Source organism: Cervus canadensis, chromosome 10 (genome assembly GCF_019320065.1).
Source record: "Cervus canadensis isolate Bull #8, Minnesota chromosome 10, ASM1932006v1, whole genome shotgun sequence".
Lineage (NCBI taxonomy): Eukaryota > Metazoa > Chordata > Mammalia > Artiodactyla > Cervidae > Cervus > Cervus canadensis.
The window spans coordinates 49,856,203-49,879,140 of NC_057395.1; the positions used below are offsets into that span (position 1 = coordinate 49,856,203).

The 22,938-nt window shown below is 41.1% G+C and overlaps 1 protein-coding gene across 9 annotated transcripts in view; it reads right to left on the reverse strand.

Annotated features, from left to right (window-relative positions):
- Positions 1–22,938, reverse strand: part of SHLD1 (shieldin complex subunit 1) — a 125,711-nt gene that overhangs the window by 89,653 nt on the left and 13,120 nt on the right. Inside the window, exons 1-3 of one of the 9 annotated variants that reach the window (XM_043479399.1) lie at positions 16,495–16,624; positions 5,461–5,642; positions 2,665–2,844 (exon numbers count right to left, since the gene is read on the reverse strand). In XM_043479399.1, coding sequence (XP_043335334.1) covers positions 2,822–2,844; positions 5,461–5,638 — 201 coding nt within the window. In that variant the 5' untranslated portion in view covers positions 5,639–5,642; positions 16,495–16,624 and the 3' untranslated portion in view covers positions 2,665–2,821. The other 8 variants (XM_043479400.1, XM_043479391.1, XM_043479392.1 and 5 more) reach the window with 8 other exon arrangements.

The following is a 22,938-nucleotide window of genomic DNA, read 5'->3' on the forward strand; positions in this document are numbered from 1 at the left end:
AGTAGAAGGGACCAAGATGTAGCAGTGGAGATGACAAAAAATGTTTAGTCTAGATTTACTCTGAAGGCGAATTGACAGGATTGGCTGATGGACTGGATATGAGATTAAAGAGGAAGAAAGAAGTTGAGGATGACTCCTAGGATTCTGCCTAAGTGAGCAGAAGGATGGAAGCACTTTTCTGAGGTGAGAGAGTCTCAAAGAACAGGTGCATATATGTATATACATAAAGGGGTAGAGGAATCAGGAATTTGGTTCAGGGTATGTATTGTGGCTCAGTAGGTAAAGAATCCGCCTGCAAAGCAATAGACCTGGGTTCGGTCCCAGGGTTGGGAAGATCCCATGGAGAAGGGAAAGCCTGGAGAATTCCATGGACTGTATAGTCCAAGGGGTCACAAAGAGTTACACACGACTGAGCAACTTTCACTTCACTTCATGTCAAATTTGGAAACTCTAACAGAAGTCTAAGCGATGAGGTCAAGTACATAGTGAGTCTAAATGTCAAGCCAGAGATCCAAGCTGGAGAGAGAAATCTGGAACTCAGCAGGGCTCTGAGGGCATTTAAGGCCCTGACACTGGATAAAATCACTCAGGAAGTGTGTGATGACAGAGCAAAGAGCTGACAACTCAGCCCCAGGCTCTCCAACACTAAAGGGCTGGAGAGGAAAGAATCAGGCAAAAGAGACTAAAAACAAATAGACAAGTAAGAAGACGTTGCTTCCCTGAAAATGCAAGGAAGAAAGAATTCAAGAAGGAAAAAAGTCAATGCTGCTGACAGATCAAGAAGGAGAAGGCTTAGGAACTTCCCTGGTGATCCAGTGACTAAGAATCCATACTCCCAATGCCAAGCAGTATGGGTTTGATCCCTGGTCAGGGAACTAGATCCCACATGCTGCAACTAAGGGTCCCATGTGTCAACAGCTAAGACCTGGCGCAGCCAAATAAATAAATATTAAAAAAAGAAGAAGAAGGCTTTTGATCTAACAATGACCTTGATAAGAGCTATTTCCATGGAGTGATGGAGCTAGAAGCCAGGTTGGAGGGTTTTAGGAGAAACAAGGAAAAGAGGAACTAGAAACAGCAAGTGTAGATGACTCTTTTGAGGGTTCTTCTGTAGCAGAGAACAGAGGAATGAGACTATAACTAGAGGGGGATTTGGGGTCGAGGGTGGGTATTTTTTGAAGATGGGAGCTATTAAAACACGTCTGTACAATCATGAGAATGACCAGTAGAGAAGAAACCAATGATGCCAGAGATTACCAGAAGTGCAGATGCTGGGCAGATGAAAGTAGACAGGAAGAGAAGACTAGGCAGGGGTAAATCTCCCACAGAAACAAGAGGGAAGAGGGAAGGAAGCTGATGGGTGTGGGGTGTAAGGGTGTGCTCATCCTCTTCTGAGAGCTTCTGTTTTCTTGATGAAATAGGAAACCAAGAACAGCTGAGAGAAAGGTTGAAGGAGGTAATGGGGATTTGCAAAGAGAGGAGAAAATACTATACAGTGACCCAGGAGGGTGAACATGTTGGGGAAAAATTGTGCGATGGATGGGCAATAAGGAGGCTCCACTTGAGGTAGGAGGTTATGAATTTAAACAGAACTTGTCATGAAGATGTAGAGAAGAGGGAACCCTTATATGTTCTTGATGAGAATGTAAATCAGTGCAGCCACTAATGTGTGGAGTTTAGCCACTCCACACTAAAACAGTATGGAGTTTTCTCAAAAAACTAAAGCAAACTGTCATATGATCCATAAATTCCACTCCTGGGTATACATCTGAAAAAAACAAAATCAGTAATTTGAGAAGATATATGTACTCCAATATTCACAGCAGTACTACTTATAATTGCTAAGATATGGATGCAACTTAAGTGTCCATCAACAGATGAATGAAAAAAGAAGATGCAGTATGTATATACAATGGAATACTACTCAGCCATAAACAAGGACAAAATTTTGCCATTTGCAACAACATGAATGGACTTGGGGAGTATCATGCTAAGTTAAATGTCAGACCACTTATATACATAACATTTGAAAAATAAAACAAACTAGTAAGTATAACAAAAAAGAAAGAGACACACAGATATAGAGAACAAACTAGTGGTTACTAGTGGGGAGAAGAGAAGGAGGGGTAAGATGCAAAGAGGATTAAGTGGTACAAGTTATTATGCACAAAATAAACACACTATAAGGACATACCATATAATGGGGAATATCACCAATATCTTATACCAACTGTAAATGGAGTATAACCTTTAAAAATTTTGAATCACTATGTTGTGTACTTGTAACTTATATAATATTGAATGTCAACTATACTTCAAATTATTAAAAAAAAAAACAAGGAGTCTCGTCACTGTGGCAGTGTGTTAAGAGGCCCAGGAGATAAACGCATGAAGAGCTGGGTTTCCAAAGCCCACCATGTGCCAGGCATTATGCCTCATACACTTCGACTCTCATTATGGCTGCCCCATGACAAGGTAGGCATTACTATCCCCATTTTACAAACGAGGGAACCTACACAGAGAGGCCAAACGATGTACCCAAACCACAGAAAAAAGCAGAACCAGAATTCAAGCCAGGCAGTCTAACGCAGCACCACCACCACCCATGCTATGCAAAACAGTTCTCTCAGATCAGAGTACTCCTTTCCATTTTCAGACCTTTATGATGGCTTCCAAAATAATCTTTTTTCCATGAAATGTCTAGATTTTAAATCCAATATAAACTTTTCAATGGTCACCTCAGTTCACAGTAGTTAACAGTTGTTCTCTTTGGGATGAGAAGTAATGCAGAGGCAGCAGGATAGGAGGGAAAGAGGAAAGGTTAAATGAACCACAATTCTGAGCCTAAAAGAAAAAGGATAAGAAATAAGTTAGTTCTTGCTTAGAACTAAAGGAGGCTGACTGATCCCGATTACTAAGTCCTAAAAATCAGAACAGATCTTCAATAAACGGTGTTGGGAAAACTGGACAGTTAAATGTAAAAGAATGAAATTTTTTAGAACACTTCTTAACACCATACACAAAGATAAACTCAAAATGGATTAAAGACCGAAATGTAAGACCAGAAACTATAAAACTCTTAGAGGAATACATAGGCAGAACACTCGATGACATAAATCAAAGCAAGATCCTCTATGACCCACATCCTACAGTAACAGAAATAAAAACAAAAGTAAATAAGTGGGACCTGATTAAACTTAAAAACTTTTGCACAGCCAAAGAAACTATAAGCAAGGTGAAAAGACAAGCCTCAGAATGGGAGAAAATAATAGCAAATGAAACAACTGACAAAGGATTAATTTCCAAAATATACAAGCAGCTCATACAACTCAATACCAGAAAAACAAACAACCCAATCAAAAAGTGGGGAAAAGACATAAACGGACATTTCTCCAAAGAAGACATACAGATGGCTAACAAACACATGAAAAGATGCTCAACATTGCTCATTATTAGAGAAATGCAAATCAAAACTACAATGAGATATCACCTTACAGCAGTCAGAATGGCCCTCATCAAAAAGTCTACAAACAACAAATGCTGGAGAGGGTGTAGAGGAGAGGGTGTGGAGAAAAGGGAACGTTCTTACACTGTTGATACGAATATAAATTTATATAGCCACTATGGAAGACGTATGGAGATTCCTTAAAAAACTAGGAATGAAACCACCATAGGACCCAGCAATCCCACTCCTAGGCATATACCCTGAGGAAACCAAAATTGAAAGAGACACATGTATCCCATTGTTCATTGCAGCACTATTTATAATAGTGAGAACACGGAAGCAACCTAGATGTCCATCAACAAATGAATGGATAAAGAAGTTGTGGTATATATGCACAATGGAATATTACTCAGCCATAAAAAGGAATGCATTTGAGTCAATTCTAATGAGGTGGATAAACCTAGAACCTATTATACAGAGTGAAGTGAGTCAGATAAAGATAAATACCATATTCTAACACATATATACGGAATCTAGAAAAATGGTACTGAACAATTTATTTACAAGGCAACAGTGGAGAAACAGACATAGAGAATAGACTTATGGACATGGGGAGAGGGGAGGAGAGGGTGAGATGAATGGAAAGAGTAACATGGAAAGTTACATTACCATATGTAAAATAGATAGCCAACAGGAATTTGCTGTCTGGCTCAGGAAACTCAAACAGGGGCTTTGTATCAACTTAGAGGGGTGGGATGGGAAGAGAGATGGGAGGGAGGTTCAAAAGGGAGGGGATAGATGTATACCTATGGCTGATTCATGTTGAGGTTTGACAGAAAACTGCAAAATTCTGTAAAGCAATTATCCTTCAATAAAAAATAAATAAATTAAAAAAAATCAGAACAGAACCATAAGGGAGTTTAAAAGTTTTTTTTTCCCCACAGAATTCTTAAAGACAATGAAAGGTACACAACTTACTTACTGGCAACACTGATGATGTTACCAGATGATGAACTCATCACCTTTACGGCCAACATTTTCTTAGTGCCTGAGTGCTCTTTAAAGATACATATTTGGAAATAAATACAATTTTCCACATTAGAAAAAAATACTATTTGGTTTTCTTAATATTAAGAACAACAGTAATAACAGCACCAGAATAACAGCAACTGACTATCTATGATGGGTCCCTTATACTGTTCCCTGAGTTAAACCTACTCCATGAGGCAAGCATTCTGATTCCCATTCTGTAGACAATTCTAGAGTCAGAGGGGTTAAGAAATATGACCCAAGTCACATAACCAGTAAGTGGTAGAACTCTGAATCTGCGAATATCCGGGCCTGGATTAGGCAATAAACAAGGAAGAGACAGGCTTATAACCAGAAATAGTCACTAGCTAGGTCAAAGAACTGTCAATAAACTTAAATAATAGACTTTTAAGCAATTCAGTCAGGGAAACTTACAGAAGGGTTGTTACCTAATTTCAGAGTATACTTCATAAGAGGAACACTAAAGTCTCCATGACACACAACAGGCTCACATGACTATTTTCTGAAGTTTTTTTTTAATTGGAGGCCATTTACTTTACAATATTGTCGTTGTTTTTGCCATACATTGACATGAATCAGCCATGGGTGCACATGTGTTCCCCATCTTGAACCCCTCTCCCACTTCCCTCTTTCTGAAATTTTAAAAGAACAAAACAAAAAAAAACAATTTCACTCTCTCCCTATTGAACCAAGTGTTCCCTGCCTCTAAATGTATTTGGATGGAGATCAGAAAGAGACGCAGACAAAGGGGCCTCCAGGAAACCACTCCTTGCCCTGGTTTCACCAGGGAGGCTGTCCTTTGAAGTCTCTCCCAACAGTTTCACTTAGATGTTTTTCTCTCTAAGACAAGGAATGATTCCTCAGAGATCCACCACTGGAAGGCAGAGAAACAAACTATCACATACGTGTATGTCAGGAGTTTTTTGTTTGTTTAATATTAGTTTGTTTTAAACTTTGCTTCTTACCTGGATCCACATCAGAAGAGCAAGGAATAGAACAAGCTTCCTCAGAACTAAAAGCCTCACTGTTGGTCTCCTGCCTGGGTCTCTGCAACACATAATCCCTTATGTCATAAGCTGATGGCAGGTCCAAAGCATTGCTCTCCTCTGTCTGGCTACCTGGAGTGGTCTCCTGGGTTGCCATAGTCCTACATGAAAAAAATGAGACAATTCAATATAGACGGCATTGCATGAGAGAAGCCTCCATTACAGCCATGGCTTAAAGCACCTTAAAGGCCAAACAACAGTAGAATCAGAATAATTTACTTTCTTGTTATTAATGGTTTTCCTTGTCTTCATTTTAGACCCAGTATTTGTTCACTATGTCTCTCCATTATGAGAAATAAATAATTCTCAGCACAGAAAGAAACCATGAATAATTTCAGCTAGAAAATGAACTGTGTGTCTGATAAGGATGAAATACTGTGCAGCAGTACAATCCAAGGACTGAATAAATATTTAACAATATGGGAAACTGTCCATGATATATTAAATGGAAAAAGATTTAAAAACTACAGGTAGGGTTTCATCCAGATTTTATAAAATATCGTGTGTGAGACGCCTGTGTATGAAATATACAGACCTACAGCTAGAAAGGGCTTCCCAGGTGGCACTAGTGGTAAAGAACCCACCTTCTAAAGCAGGAGACATAAGAGACTAGAGTTCAACCCCTGGGTTGGGAAGATCCCCTGGAGGAGGGCATGGCAACCCACACCAGTATTCTTGCCTGGAGAATCCCAGGAACAGAGCCTGGAGGGCTACAGTCCATAGGACTGCAAAGAAGAGGACACGACTAAAGCGACTTAGCATGCATGTACACACCTACATAGCTAGAAAAAACAAGTCCGGAAGGGTATGAAAAGTGAAAGTGAAAGTGTTAGTAGCTCAGTCATGTCCAACTCTTTGTGACCCCATGGACTGTAGACTGCCAGGCTCCTCAGTCCATGGAATTCTCCAGTATACTCCATCTTAATTCCAGTGATAATTCATTCAGTGGTTTAATTCCTGGGTAGTGAGATTACAGGTGACTTGCATCTTCTTCTGTAACCTTCAGACAACAGTTAACAAGCCAGACCTCGAGGATACAAAGGTGAGTACAATAGATACTTCCTTTGAGTTGCTTATGCTTGGATGATCCAAACACAGACAGACAATGCTAACACCATGATAAGGTGGAGAGACACTCAGAGAGGGGCAGTAGGCCTTCTGAAGGAGACTGTCCCCAGGCATGGGGCAGGCCATGGCTGGCTCCCAGAGGAACCAGCTTGGGCCACTCCAAGTAGCAAGGGGTGTTGGCAGTGTGAAGTGAGAGTCAAGGACAGTCACACATTGGTTAACTGGGGAGAGACAAACCTGTGGTTGCAGATAGATGGCTGTGGGACCTCTGCTCTTCCTTACCAGCTCTAGGAAGGACTGCAAGGCCTGGGCTTGTCAACAACTTGGATACACACATCCTCTAGCTGAGCTCTGAAGACCTCAAAGGTGGCTTACTGGATTCAGCATTTGGACATTTCTTGTTAAAAACTAGGTGTCCCTTACCCCACCTGGTTGATGTCTACCGAAGGCAAGACAAGGCTAGCCTTGACAAGGTGGAAGGCTCTTTGCCAGCCCTGCCCACCTCTCTGTAAAGTAATTATGGGCCTGGGGAGATCATGGACCCTCTGCTACTCTCTGCCTCATCAGCGGTCATCAGTAAACCTTATTAAGGTCAACATTATGCCTTGTGACTGCCATGGGTCATCAAGCACCAGGAAGAGGAGACACATGGTCAGATCTGCAGATTTGGCAGCTGAACAGCAAAGGATTTGCAGGGCCTAAGTAAGCCCAGTGGCAGGCAATTTCAGAAGCAGCAGGAATTCAATCACCTGCTGTGGTCCCAGGGAGGAAAAGCGTGTGAATGAGGGCAGGACACTAGCAGCCAAGAGCAGGGGGCAGGTTAAGAACATATTTAGGAACAGAGATGAGAGTCAAACTTAATAACTAAATGGATAAAGGGGCTAAAGAGGAACCAGGAGTCAATAAAGAGTGATAGCTTCAGTGATGGGGCTATATTATCAACTGAGTTAGAGCAGACAGGAGAAACACAAGCTTGGGAGGAGGCAGTATTCCAAATTATGGAATACTATCCAGCTGTTAAAATGACAGTCAGAACTTGAAAGATGTATGTCTGAATGACAGAAGCAATTTCAGAATAGCATGAACAGTATACTAATATGAGAAGTTAACATTTATTGAGTGCTTATTGGATGCCAGGCATTGTGCTAAGAGCTTCCTCCACAACAGTCCTATGAGGCAGGTAATCTTATTACATATCACACTCATTTACCGTCAGATAGTCAGTCCCCAAACACAGGAGAAGCAGAGTAACTCGCCCAAGGAAACCTGTGTAGAAAGTACCAACCTAGGATGAACCCAGCTCCAAGACCTGCCAGCCTTCTGTGCCTGCAGAGCCTCCTGACTGCAGCCCAAGCTACCACCTGATCAGGCAAAAATAGGGAGGTATAAAAACAAATCAACAGAGAGACATGGCGAGATCATTCTTGTCTGAGGGCACCTAGTCACATGCCCTTGTGGACATTCCTTCAGGCAGACAGTGAGCCAAGACATCAGCTGATTGTTTCTGAAAGGAGTAATCAAGGTTCCCAAAGAAGTAAGAACATCCTGTCTTTGCACAGGTGCTGAATTAGGCTACCAAGTCTGAAGTTTCAGCAAACATATCTGCTGCAGGCATCTGTGGCTCCTCCTCCTGCTCTCATTTTACCAAACACTGCTCCAGAGGCTTCTGGAAGGGAACACGGAGGTCAGTGAATGACAACCAAGTATCCTGCTTGCCTACAAAGGTGCCTTGGAATCAGCCAAGGGTCTCCTGCATTGCAGGCAGATTCTTAACCAACTGAGCTATCAGGGAAGACACACATATGCAATGTAATATTCTGCCATATAAAAGAATAAATCTTGCCATTTGCAGCAATGTGAATGGACCTAGAGGGCATTATAAATGAAATGATTCAGAGAAAGACAAATACTTTATGATCTCTCTTATACATAGAATCCAAAAAAGCTTTATATGTATATATATAATGTATTCACATGTGACTTCCCTGATAGCTCAGTTGGTTTTGGTTTTGGATTAAAAAAATCACTGCCAAGACCTATGTCACCTCTATTTTCTTATAGGATTTTTACTGTTTTAGGTCTTAAATTCAAGTCTTTAATCCATTCTGAGTTAATTTTTGTGTATGGTGGTCCAGTTTCATTCTTTTGCATCTGGCTGCCAATTTTCCCAGCACTATGTATTGAAAAGACTATCCTTTCCCCATTGAATATGCTTGTCTCTTTTATCATAAACTAACTCATCATATATGTATAGGTTTATTTCTGAACTCTCTATTCTGTTCTACTGACTTATGTGTCTGTTTTTATGCCAATACCATACTGTTTTAATTATTATAGCTTTGTAATATAAATCAGGGAGCATGATACCTGCAGCTTCATTCTCAAGATTGCTATGGCTATTCAGCATCTTTCATAGTTCCATAAATTTTAGTGTTTTGTTGTTGTTGTTTTATTACTGTGAAAAACGTCATTGGGATTTTGATAGATATTGCATTGAATATGCATATTGTTTGGGGTAGCATGGACATTTTAATATTAATTCTTCCAATCCATGAGCACAGAATATCTTTTCATTTATTTGTGTCTTCTTTAATTTCTTTCATTAATATCTTGTAGTTTTCACTATACAGGTGTTTCATTTACTTGATAAAATTTATTCCTAGGTAAAAACATAAAAATTTTAAGAAGAAAATTTATTCCAAGGTATTTTATTCTTTTTGATGCAACTGTAAATGGGATTGTAGTCTTAATTTCTCTTTCCAACAGTTCACTATGTAACAGATTTTTATGTGTTGATTTTGTATCTCACAACTCTGATGAATTTTTTTATTAGTTCTAATAGTTTGTTGATGGAAGTTTTAGGGTTTTCCATACATATCATGTCATTTGCAAATAGTAACAGTTTTACTTCTTTTCCAATTGAGATGCCTTTCACTTCTTTTTTTTTGCCTAATTAATCTCACTATAGCTTCCAATACTACGTTGAATAGAAGTGGCAAGTGTAGCCATCACTTTCTTATTCCTGATCTTAGCTGCGGGCTTGTCACACACGGTCTTTGCCTAGATTGCACAATTACTATGATTCTCTTTTTCAGATAACCAGCTATCCAACCCTCTATTACTCTATCAATTCACCTTATTTTTATACATATTTCCATTTAAAAATTGATAATAATGAAAGCTTCTGAGAGGACGCTTAAGATATAATCAGTTTGCATTTTCAAAGGTTCACTCTGTCAGCTGAGTGAAGCACGAATCAGAGGAGAGTAAATATGAAGTAGGGAACACAGCTAGGAAGATCTACAGAAATGTCCTAAGATGTGCAGGGGCTCTGGAGTTGGAGAGACAGATCTCACTTTTTAGCTGTCATCCTGGGCAAGTCACTTAAACTCAGTTTCCTCATCTATAAAAATAGTTGTCATAAGAATTATACAAAATTTAAGCACATAAAATGCTTAGTATAGTGTCTGCACTCAATAATGGCTAGCTCCAAGAAGTAAAAATAGTAATAATTAAAAAACAAATGATAAGCTCCTCTCTTCCCAGACTATCACCAGCCCATTTGCCCCTCTATTTCCCATTCTGCAGCCATCTTGCTTCTTTCATTCTTTACCAGTATATTCTCTCGTCCACAATCTTATTAATACCCTGATCTTCCCCACCCTGCCCATCCTGTCTTTTCCTCCAACTATCTACCTACTGGACATGAGAGTCATCAAACAGGTGAGGGCAGACAGACTCACTCTAAGTAGCTGAGTACCCACATATAATGGGCTCTCTGGCCAAATAAATCCTGAGATGTTTATCTCATAACTTCCTCTCAGGCCCCTGCTTTTTAAAAATATTTATTTATTTGGATGCCCCAGGTTTCAGATGCAGCATGTGGAATCTAGTTTCCTGACCAGCGATCAAACCCAGGCCCTTTGCATTGGTAGCACAGAACCTTAGCCACTGGACCAAAGGAAAGTCCCTCAACGCCCTCCTTGACACTTTCATATTTTCTCTACTCTTCTTCAATTGGACCCTCCCCATCACTCTCACAACTTCCTCTTCATTTCAATAGATCATGTTACTTCCCAACTGACAAGGAAACAGAATCCAGCAGAGGAACTTCATCTCCATCAAAACATAATAAAGGCTCCCATATCTGCACTCAGTCATGTCCAACTCTTTGCAATCCCATGGACTTACAAGGCTCTTCTGTCCATGGAATTTTTCCGGGCAAGAATACTGGAGCAGGTTGCCATTCCCTTCTCCAGGGAATCTTCCTGACCTAGAAGGATCGAACCTGGGTCTCCTAAATTGCAGACAGATTCTTTACCATCTGAGCCAAGCTGTCCCTTGTGTGGCAAAGGTCAACCACTATACCTGGGCTTTAGATTCAACTCTCTGGACCTTTCCAGAAGCCCATAATGCCATCCAACCATCTCATCCTCTGTTGCCCTCTTCTCCTTCTGCCCTCAATCTTTCCCAGCATCAGTCTTTTCCAATGAGTTGGCTCTTTGCATCAGGTGGCCAAAGTATTGGAGCTTCAGCTTCAGCATCAGTCCTTCCAATGAATATTCAGGGTTCCTTTTCCTTTAGGGTTGACTAGCTTGATCTCCTTTTCCTTTAGGATTGACTGCTTGATCTCCCCCTATCCAAGGGACTCTCAAGAGCCTTACAAATAGCTGAGAAAAGAAGAAAAAGTGAAAAGGCAAAGGATAAAAGAAAAGATATACCCATCTGAATGCAGAGTTCCAAAGAATAGCAAGGAGAGATAAGAAAGCCTTCTTAAGTGAACAATGCAAAGAAATAGAGGAAAGCAACAGAATGGAAAACACTAGCAATCTCTTCAAGAAAATAAGAGATACCAAGGGAACATTTCATGTAGAGATGGGCAAAATAAAGGACAGAAATGGCAAGGACCTAACAGAAGCAGGAGGTATTTAGAAGAGGTAGCAAGAATACACAGAACTATACAAAAAAGATCTTAATGACCTGGATAACCACAATGGTGTGGTCACTCACCTAGAGCCAGATATCCTGGAGTGTGAAGTCAAGTGGGCCTTAAGAAGCATTATTATGAACAAAGTTAGTGGAAGTGATGGAATTCAAGCTGAGCTATTTAAAATCCTAAAAGATTATGTTGTTAAAGTGCTGTACTCAATATGCCAGCAAATTTGGAAAAACTAGCAGTGGCCATAGGACTGGAAAAGTCAGCTTGCATTCCAATCCCGAAGAAAAGCAATGCCAAAGAATGTTCAAACTACCCATAATTAACATTCATTTTGCATGCTAGCAAGGTAATGCTCAAAATCCTTCAAGCTAGGCTTCAACAACATATGAACTGAGAACTTCCAGATATATGTATATGTATAAGAGAGAGAATGATAAAATAAATGGGGCAAGTGTATCTGGTGAATCTGGAAAATGTTATTTGAGAGTTCCTTGTACTAGTCTTGCAATTTTCTGAAAGGGTAAAATTATATCAATATGAAAAGTTGTCAAGAAAGTAAGCAAAAAGAAAACCTTTGACACCTGCCTTCCTTACAGCCAATCTCCTCTCACTTCCACAGACTTCTCAGGAGTCTAGAATTGGCTCATTTCCTCATCTCCACCAGCTCAGTCTCTCCACCATAACCTCTAGAAACTCCTTCTTCTGACATTCTTTCTTTACTTTTCAGGGAGCCACTCATCGGACTGACATCCCATCACTGCCTGCTCTGTGGTTCATCTTCCATCTCCAACTGGACTTCTTCAAGGATCAGTCCAAGGCTTTCTCCGCTTCTTTACACCTCTGAAACATTAATTACCACTCAGAAATGTCTAGTCTAGTTCCCCAACCTCAGAACCCTTTCTTTCTATCAGGTTTTCCAACAAGCCCTGCTTCCTCCCACTGCACCTATCCTTCCTTCTTGTAGATAACTATTCTAAAAAATGGAGGAGGAGGGAACACTTCCAAGTTTACTCTATGAGCCCAGTATTATCCTAACACCAAAACTAGACAAAGACATCACAAGAAAACTATAGACCAATATTGTGAATACAGACAAAACTATCAACATATAAAAAGGATTATACTCTGTGATCAAACAGAACTTACCCCAGAAATGCTAAGTTACTTTAACATCTGCAAATCAATCAATGTAATACACTATAATAGAATAAGGGACAAAAACCACAACAGACACACACACACAATCAATAATTTGACAAAGTCAAATACCCACTCACTATCAAAACACTCAACAAGCTAGGAATAGAGGGGAACTTCCTCAATCTGATAAAGGGCAATCTTTTTTTTCTGGCCACTCCTTGCAGCATGCACAAATTCCCCTAACCAGGGATCAAACCCATTCCCTCTAGCCACTGGACCACCAGGGAAGTCCTAAAGGGCATTTTTTTTTTTTTTTAATGAGAATTTTTGAAAAACCTGTAGCTAGCATGGAACTTCATGGTAAGGCAAAAGCAGTAACTGCTTTCATCATTTCTATACAACATTGTACTGAAGGTTTTAGCTGCACAATTAGGCAAGAAAATGAAATAAAAATTTTCCAGATTGGACAAAGAAAAGTAAAACTATTTCTATTAGTGGAAGACATGACCTTATGTATAGAAAGTCCCAATGACTCCACTTAAAAAAACTAGTAGAATAATGAAACAAGTTAATCAAGGTTGCAGGATATAATATCAATACAGAAAAATCATTTGTATGTATACACACTAACAGTAAACAACCTAAAAATGAAATTAGGACTTCCCTGGTGGTCCAGTGCTTAAGAATTCATCTGCCAATACAGCGATACAGCTTTGGTCCCTGGTCCAAGAAGATCCCACATGCCTCGGGGCAACTAAGCCTTTGTACCACAACTACTGAGCCTCCACAACAAAAGAAGTCACCACAAGGAGAAGCCCATGCACTGCAACTGGAAACTAGCCCCAACTTGTTGCAACTAGAGAAAGCCCACGCGAAGCAACAAAGACCCAGTGCAGCCAAAGATAAATAAAATAAACAAAAATAAATTGTACAAAAAAGATAAAAATAAAATAACAATATAATTCCATTTACAAAAGCATAAAAAGAATAAAATACTGTAGCTCAGTCAGTAAAGAATTTGCCTGCAATGCAGGAGACCTGAGTTCTATTCCTGGGTTGGGAAGAACCCCTGGAGAAGGAAATGGCAACCCACTCCAGTATTCTTGCCTGGAGAATCCCAGGGACAGCGGAGCCTATAGTCCATGAGGTCTCAAGAGTTATACACAACCTCACAACTAAACCACCATACATTTCATGAAAAATATGTAAGGCATGTACATTGAAAACTATTTTAAAATGTTGAAAGAAACTAAAGATCTAAGTGTATGGAAAGACATCCTATGTTCACAGACTAGAACACTTACTATTTTAAAATGACAATATTGCCAAACTTCATGTATGGATCAATACAATTCTTACAAAATCTGTTGGCATTTGCAGATGCTGACAAAACTATTTTAAAAATTCATATGGAAATGCAAGGGGCCCATAAAGCCAAACAATCTTAAAAACAAAGAACACGAAGTTACAGTATCCATACTTTCTTATTTCAAAACCAACTATCAACTATAAGGTTTAGTAATCAAGGCTGTAGTATTGAAATAAGGACAGTCATAGAGGTCAATGTAATAAAATTGACAGTTTTGATGTAAAATTTTATATTTATGGTCAACTGATTTTCTCCAGCAGCCAAGACAATTCCACAGGACAAAAACAGTCTTTTCAACACTGAGACAACTGGATATCCACATACAAAAAAAGGTAAAATAGCTCAAGTACTTTGGAAAACAGTTTAGCAGTTCCTCAATTGTTAGAGTTACACTTGGATCAGGCAATTCCATTCCCAGGTATCAATATATATGTTCAAGAGAAATAAAAACATGTGTCTGCACAAACTGTACACAGATGATCATGTGTGCATGCATGCTCAGTTGCTTAGTCATATTTGACTCTTTTGAGATCCCATGGACTGTAGCCCGCCAGGCTCCTCTACCCATTGGACTTTTCAAGCAAGAATACTGGAATGAGTTGTTATTTCCTCCTCCAAGGGATCTTCCCTACCCAGGGAGCAAACCTGGGTCTCTTAAGTTGTCTGCATTGGCAGGCAATTTCTTTACCAACGAGCCACCTCAGAAGCCCCCACAGATGTTCATAGCAGCTTTATTTATAAGAGCTAAAAAGTGGAAACAATCCAAATATCCATCAACTGGTAAATGGATGAATAAAATGTGGGGGGCACTAGTGGTAAAATGCCTTATGGCAGAAAACAAAGAGGAACTAAAGAGCCTCTTGATGAAGGTGAAAGAGGAGAGTGAAAAAGCTGGCTTAAAACTCAACATTCAAAAACAGAAGGTCATGGCATCTGGTCCCATCACTTTATGGGAAATAGATGGGGAAACAACGGAAACAGTGAAAGACTTTATTTTCTTGGGCTCCAAAATCACTGTGGATGGTGACTGCAGCCATGAAATTAAAATTTCATTCTTCCTTGGAAGAAAAGCTATGACAAACCTAGACAGCATATTAAAAAGTAGAGACATTACTTTGCGGACAAAGGTCCATCTAGTCAAAGCTATGGTTTTTCCAGTATTCATGTATGGATGTGAGAGTTGGACCATAAAGGAAGATGAGCACTGAAGCATTGATGCTTTTGAACTGTGGTGTTGGAGAAGACTCTTGAGAGTTCCTTGGACTGCAAAGAGATCAAATCAGTCAATCCTAAAGGAAATCAACCCTGAATATTCATTGGAAGGACTGATGTTGAAGCTGAAGCTCCAGTACTTTGGCCACCTGATGCAAACAGCCAACTCATTAGAAAAGACCCTGATGCTGGGAAAGATTGATGGCAGGAGGAGAAGGGGATGACAGAGGAGGAGATGGTTGGAAGGTATCACTGACTCAATGGATATGAGTTTGAGCAAACTCTGGGAGATGGTGAAGGACCGGGAAGCCTGGTGTCCTGTGGTTCACGGGGTCGGAAAGAGTCAGACACGACTGACCGACTGAAGGACAACAACTAGTGGTAAAGAACCCGCCTACCAATGCAGGAGATGTAAGAGATGCTGACTCAATCCCTGGGTGGGGAAGATCCCCTGGAGAAGGGCATGGCAAACCACTCCAGCATACTTGCCTAGAGAATCCCATTGATAGAGAAGCCGAGTGGGTTATGGGACACAGGGTGGCACTGAAGCAACTTAGCAAGAACACACACATATGAATATAAGGAATATTTTTCTACAGTAAAGGAATTAAGTTCCAATACATGATAGCACAAGAACAAACTTTTAAAACATTATACTTGGTGAAAGAAGCTACTCAAGAAAGACCACACATTGTAAGATGGCATTTATATCAAATATGCAAACAAACCTATAGAGACAAAAAGTAGACTAGTAATTGCCTAGGACTGGGAGGCCCTTCTGAATAGAGAGTGACTGCTAACTGGTACAGGGTTTTTCTTAGAGGTGATGAAAATATTCTAAAATTAGACTGTGGTGATGCATGCACAATCCTGGGGGTATATGAAAAACCACTGAATTTTACACTTTATAACATGTGAATTATAGTTTGGAAAAGTTATTTTAAAAAAAGAACCGAAGCTCATCTAGACACACTGCACGCAAATTCTGGGGCTTCCGCAAAGGCTTGGCTGCAAAGGCCGTGCCAGGTGGGGGTAGGAGGAGTTTGGGAGCTTGCCAGGGAAAGTGGCCATAACTTCCCAATTAGGAAAGAACGGTTTCCTAATTGCCTAAAGAATCTCCGCGAGGCATCGCGGAGAGCCCCCTCTCTCCCTCCATCCCCACAATCGAAAGCCTTCAAGAGTCCGCAGAGAAAACTGACCCAGAAAAGGTCCCAGTTGTACTCACCGCCCGGCAGTAGCCGCAGTCTGGAACCGGAAGCGGTTGCGCCACGTTTGTTATGGGAAAAGCGAGGTTTGAAAGGAAGTCACAAGAACCATCTTTACTTAGGGCAGGGAAGAAAGGGGAAAGGCAATTACGGGCATCTTGACTGAGGGCATTGACCCTGTCGATGATGCCTTCCTGGAAGAAGTAGTTTGTTCAATTTCTAAAGGTTTATTGATCAATGTACTTGATAGTGAAAGTGAAAGTCGCTCAGTCGTGTCCGACTCTTTGCTACCCCATGGACTATACAGTCCGTGGAATTCTCCAGGCCAGAATACTGAGGTGGGTAGCCTTTCCCTTCTCTAGGGGATCTTCCCAACCCAGGGATCAAACCCGGTTTCCCGCATTGCAGGGGGATTCTTTACCAGCTGAGCTATAAGGGAAGCCCAAGAATACTGGAGTGGGTAGCCTATCCCTTCTCCAGCGGATCTTCCCGACCCAGGAATCGAACTGAGGTCTTCTGCAATGCAAGCAAATTTTTTTACCAAATGAGCTATCAGGAAAGCCTGCTGTGCTTGGTGGATAGGAAATGGCATAGGGAAAATGTTTTAAATGTTTAAAAACCTGAATGTCTACGTTAAAAAAAAGAAAAAAGTAGAGTGAAATTAACAAAAAGAATGTTAATATTTCAACATGTTGCATTCAGGTAGCCGTACACAACTGCTAGAATTGCAGGATCGTGCAAAAGGCAAATGAGTTATTGTTCCATTCTGTCATCTTGAAAGCATTCTGTGCACTCACAGCCTCCTATAGATGCCTACACTGGGATTTGTTGTTTAATAGCAAAGTTGTGTCCAACTTTGGAGACCCCATGGACAGTAGCTAACCAGGCTCCTTTGTCCATGGGATTTCCCAGGAAAGAATACTGGAGTGGGTTGCCATTTCCTTCTCCAGGGGATCTTCCTGACCCAGGCATTGAACCCGAGTGGCAAGAGGATTCTTTCCCACTGTATGTTGGGATAGAACCCTATAAATTAGGAGTCTACACTTGTGAAAAATTTAAATAACACTATCTAATCACTGTCAGATACCTTGAGCTTACCACAAGTAAGCTGACTGATATAGTGACCTTTTGAAGGCAAGTTTAAAGATACAGTTAGAAGTAAAACTAATTGTGAACTTTCCTTCACATTCAGACAAACCTAACACAGCAACTGTAAGTTTTACTTTTACTTCCAGCTTTGTACTTCGATAATCAGTGTACCATTTTGATTTTCACATTTTTCTATGTAATATGGCTCATAAAAACCTCTCTGCCAAAGTAGCATGATAGAGTGTGATTAGAGAAAACCTGGAATGCTCAAAACCCTTCATGAATATGCATGTACCCTTAACTTAAAAAGTCCTTAATTCCTCTCCTCTCCATTTTAGAAATGAGAAACTCAAATATATTTGAATGAAATTAATTGTCTGATTATGCAACCATTAAAAATGATTTTAAAAATAACAAAAGGAAATTCTGGATCATGCACTGCATTGTCATTTTTCATGTCTCTTTAGTCTCCTTTAACCTCTGTTTCTATGTACACAGATGTTTGTGCATCTTCTTTGTATTCTTGGCATTGATTTTTTTTTTTTTTGACCATGCTAGGTCTTCGTCGCTGCGTGTGGACTTTCTCTAATTGTGGAGCTCGGGAGCTACTCCCTAGTTGCGATGTACAGGCTTCTTATAGCGGTGGCTTCTCTTGTTGCAGAGCACAGGCTCTAAGCACGCTGGTTCAGTAGCTGCAGTTTGCCGGCTCTAGAATGCAGGCTCAGTAGTTGTGGCCCAAGTGCTTAGCTGCTCCTCAGTGGGTGGAATCTTCCCAGACCAGAACTTGAACTGGTGTTCTCTACATTGCAAGGTGGACTATTAACCACTGGATCACCAGGGAAGTCCAGCATTGACATTTTTGAAGAGTACAGGTCAGTTGTGTTGTCGACTGTCCCTCAATCTGAGTTTGTCTGATGCTGCCACCCTGTTCTCAATGGCATTAAACATTACTGATCACTCCCATCCTCTGGAAAGTCCTTGTCTGTGAGTGTCCCTGATAACACCTTCTCCCAGTTTTCCTCTTTCCTCTCTCAATCATCTAAATCTCCTTTACAAACTCTCTCTTCAGTGGAACCTCTCTCAGGGTTCTTAAATCTCCTTCTCTTTTCTCTCCTGTGCAGATGACTCCCAAACCTCTAAGCCAGTCTTATTCTGAGATTCGAGTTAACATATTCTCCAGCACCTTTATCTCAGCCTCCAACACCTCCCAAACAACCTGCTCTTGTTACCCGAAAATTGGATTTGTCTCTTGATGGATATCAAACCAAAAGATACAACCAAGCCAAAAATCAGAAGGAAGGATTGATTACTTGCAGTGAATTAGGAAAACACCTGGGGTCTTTCCCAAAGTAGTGTTTCCCTAAGCAGCAAAATTAAGGAATTTTTAAGTTAAGGGTACATGAGTATTCATGAAGGGGTTTGAGCAGAGGAGAATTCAACATAGAATTGAGGAGAAGGTCCCAAGTTGCTTTTTTAAAAAAATATTTATATATTTATTTATTTAGCCACCCCAGGTCTTAGTTGCAGCATGTGGGATCTAGTTCCCTTCTCAGAGATGGAACCTGGGCCCCTTGCATTGGGAGCATGGAGTCTTAGCCAGTGAATCACCAGGAAGTCCCCCAAATTTTCATTGTTTGAAGTCAGGAAGGTCAGTAAAAAGCAATATCTTCATCCATTAGTTTCCAATAGATCTGGTGGTTGAGTGCTGGGGCAGAGGGGTAAATTCTGCAAAATAGCTCAAGAAATTGCTTTAGGCTAATTTTTAACATTGAAACAGAACTAAGAGTCTTTACAACAGATTTATTATCTTTGTTATTATTACTTTTCTTGACTGGTAATAATCATTGTTCCTGCATTCTTTTGTCCCCCTAAGATCATTAATTTCTGAGGCTTGTTCAAGGGTAAGCTTTCATTCAGACTTAGATCACAAAATGGCTTAGGCCAGAAGTGGCTCCTCTTGTGTTAAGAAAGCCCTTCTTGGGTACTGCAACCCACTCCAGTGTTCTTGCCTGGAGAATCCCATGGACAGAGGGGCTACAGTCTATGGGGTTGCAAAGAGTTGGACACGACTAAGCAACTAACACACACACACACACACACACACACCCTATCTGCTTACACTCCTACACCAGAATCTCCTGTTTCAGTGAGTCAAACCATTTAGTTGCCAATAACAGAAAATTTTTCTCCTTCTTTGTCAACATGTTTCATGTCCATCTGTAATCAAAGCATCTTGCAGATTCTTTTTCTTAAAGATCTATTGACTAGATCTTAATTCTCTTCATTCTCACTGCAACTTTCTCAGTACAGCTCACCTGTGTGGGGGTAGCGTTAGTCACTCAGTCATGTCCTACTCTTTGTGATTCCATGGACTCTAGCCCACAAGACTCCTCTGTCCGTGGAATTCTCCAGGCAAGAATACTGGAGTGGGTAGCCATTTCCTTCTCCAGGGGATTTTCCCAACCCAGGCATCAAACCCGGGTCTCCCGAATTGCAGGCGGGTTCTTTACCATCTGAGCCACCAGGGAAGTATCCACTACCTGTATGACAAAAGCTTTCCATCGCCCCTGAAGCTTGTTTTCTTTTTTGTTTTTTCCCTTTTTGGCTGTACTGCACAGCACAAGTCCTCACCACAGGATTGCCAAGGAATTCTTCAGAGTTTTGTTTTTCTTTTTTAAACAATATCTATTTATTTCTGGCTGCTGGGTCTTTGTTGCTGCTCATGGGCTTTCTCTAGTTGTAGCAAGTGGAGAATACTCTCTAGTTGTGGTGTGTAGGCTTCTCATTGCAGTGGCTTCTGTTGTTGCAGAGCACGGGCTCTATCTAGCAAGTGGGCTTAGTTGTGGCACTTAGGCTCAGGTGCAAAGGGCTTAGTTGCCCTGTGGCATATGGGATCTTCCCCAACCAGGGTTCAACCTGTGTCCCCTTCATTGGCAGGCAGATTCTTAACCACTGGACCAGGGAAGCCCAGAATTTTCTTTTTAAAAGCCCAGTTGTTGTTTTTTTTTTTTCTTTTAATCACCTCACTCTCTTCCCCTCAGGCTAACACTCAAACTTCTTAACCAGATTTAGAGGATTCCTTACCTCCTGTTGGTGGTGGTGGTTTAGTCACTAAGTCGTGTCCAACTCATTGCGAGTCCATGGACTGTAGCCTGCCAGCTCCTCTGTCCATGGGGTTTCCCAGCTAAGAAGTGGGTTACCATTTCCTTCTCTAGGGGATCTTCTCGACCCAGGATTGAACTCAGGTCTCTTGCACTGCAGGCGGTCTCCTGCTTGGCAGGTGGATTCTTTTCCAACTCAGCCACCTGGGAAGTCTTACTTCCCATTCAGTTCAGTTCAGTTGCTCAGTCGTGTCCGACTCTTTGCAACCCCATGAATCGCAGCATGCCAGGCCTCCCTGTCCATCACCAACTCCCGGAGTCCACCCAAATCCGTGTCCATCGAGTCAGTGATGCCATCCCACCATCTCATCCTCTGTTGTCCCCTTCTCCTCCTGCCCTCAATCTTTCCCAGCATCAGGGTCTTTTCCAGTGAGTCAACTCTTCACATGAGGTGGCCAAAGTACTGGAGTTTCAGCTTCAGCATCAGTCCTTCCAGTGAACACCCAGGACTGATCTCCTTTAGGATGGACTGGTTGGATCTCCTTGCAGTCCAAGGGACTCTCAAGAGTCTTCTCCAACACCACAGTTCAAAAGCATTAACTTTTCGGCACTCAGCTTTCTTCACAGTCCAACTCTCACATCCATACATGATCACTGGAAAAACCATAGCCTTGACCAGATGGACCTTTGTTGGCAAAGTAATGTCTCTGCTTTTTAATATGCTATCTAGGTTGGTCATAACTTTCCTTCCAAGGAGTAAGCATCTTTTAACCTCCCATTACTATCCCCCAACCCTCCACCTATACACTCTTTTCTTTTCCTTAAATACTCTATGCTTGCTCTCTCTTGTTCTTCAGTGTCCAAGTCCTGTCTGACCTTTTGTGACTCCATGGACACCACTCCTACCTCTGAGCTTTTTATATCCATGCAGTTTCCTCCTTGGAAACACTCTTCTTTCCTTTTGTTTCTGTCATGCTTCTGAGTTCAGGAGAAGGGGGCGACAGAGGATGAGATGGTTGGATGGCATCACCGACTCAATGGAAATGAGTTTGAGCAAATTCCAGGAGATAGTGAAGGACAGGCAAGCCTGGCATGCTGCAGTCCCTGGGGTCACAAAGAGTCAGACCTGACTTAGTGATTGAACAAAAGCAACAATGTTTCTGAGTTCAGCTTTAGGGAGTTCTTTCAGGAAACCTTCTCTAACTTGTCAAATGTGAGTTTGTTATCCCTCTCAGGAAAGCCCACTTTCCTCCATTTACCCTCATGTTTCACTCACTAGACTATAAGTGCCTTGAGGGCAAGTACAGTATTACCATGTCTATTTCATACTTTTGTCCAGACCCCGCCTAATGACTCACATGTAAGTGTTTGAGAAAGTGCTGTTATATGCAGGAATAACTAAGTCTCTTCCCAGGTCTCCTCCATTCCCCTCCCCACACCACCCCCACTCAACCCTTACCTCCTCCAAGAAGTCTAAAAAACATGACTTCTCTCTGACCTTTTATCAGTAAAACAACACTTGGAGCCTCTTGTCACTGTCACTCTTTCCCTGAAAAACAAGTTTGTTCACTTATAAACTAACTCTTATTTATTGCTACTCTCTAGTTGCAGTGTGTAGGCTTCTCATTGCAGTGGTGGAGCACGGGCTGGGCACGTGGGCTTCAGTAATTGTGGCACACAGGCTTAGTTGTTCCAAGGCGTGTGGGATCTCAGTTCCCAGACAAGGATCAAACCCATATCCCCTGCATTGGCAGACATATTCTTTTATCTACTGCGCCACCAGGGAAGTTCAAGATTTATCTTTCTAATGGGAGCGATTTCCTGGAGCAAATTTCTGAAGTCTGGAGTGACTTTCTTTGCCATATAGCATGGCTCAGGCCACCTTTTCTTATCATTTTCAGTTGGTCAGTTCAGTTCAGTCGCTCAGTCACATGTCCGACTCTTTGCGACCCCATGAACCGCAGCATGCCAGGAGTGCACAGGAAATGAAAACTAATCAAAGTCATCATTAAAACAAAATAGTTTATAATTGAGACCTTCAATCTGCACAGGTAGCAAAATAATTTGTTGCATTACAAAAGGTCCAAAAGAGAAAGTTGTTTTGCCATTGACTGTATAATGACTGGGTAAATAGATTCATGTCACAGTCTGATGAAACTCTTATAGTTCATAGTTGATTTTTCTGCCATCAGCTAAGCTACTTCAGCCAAATCTCTTTCAGCAGAAAGTCTTTCAAAGTAGAATAATATTATTTGCAATGACCTTATCTCTCCC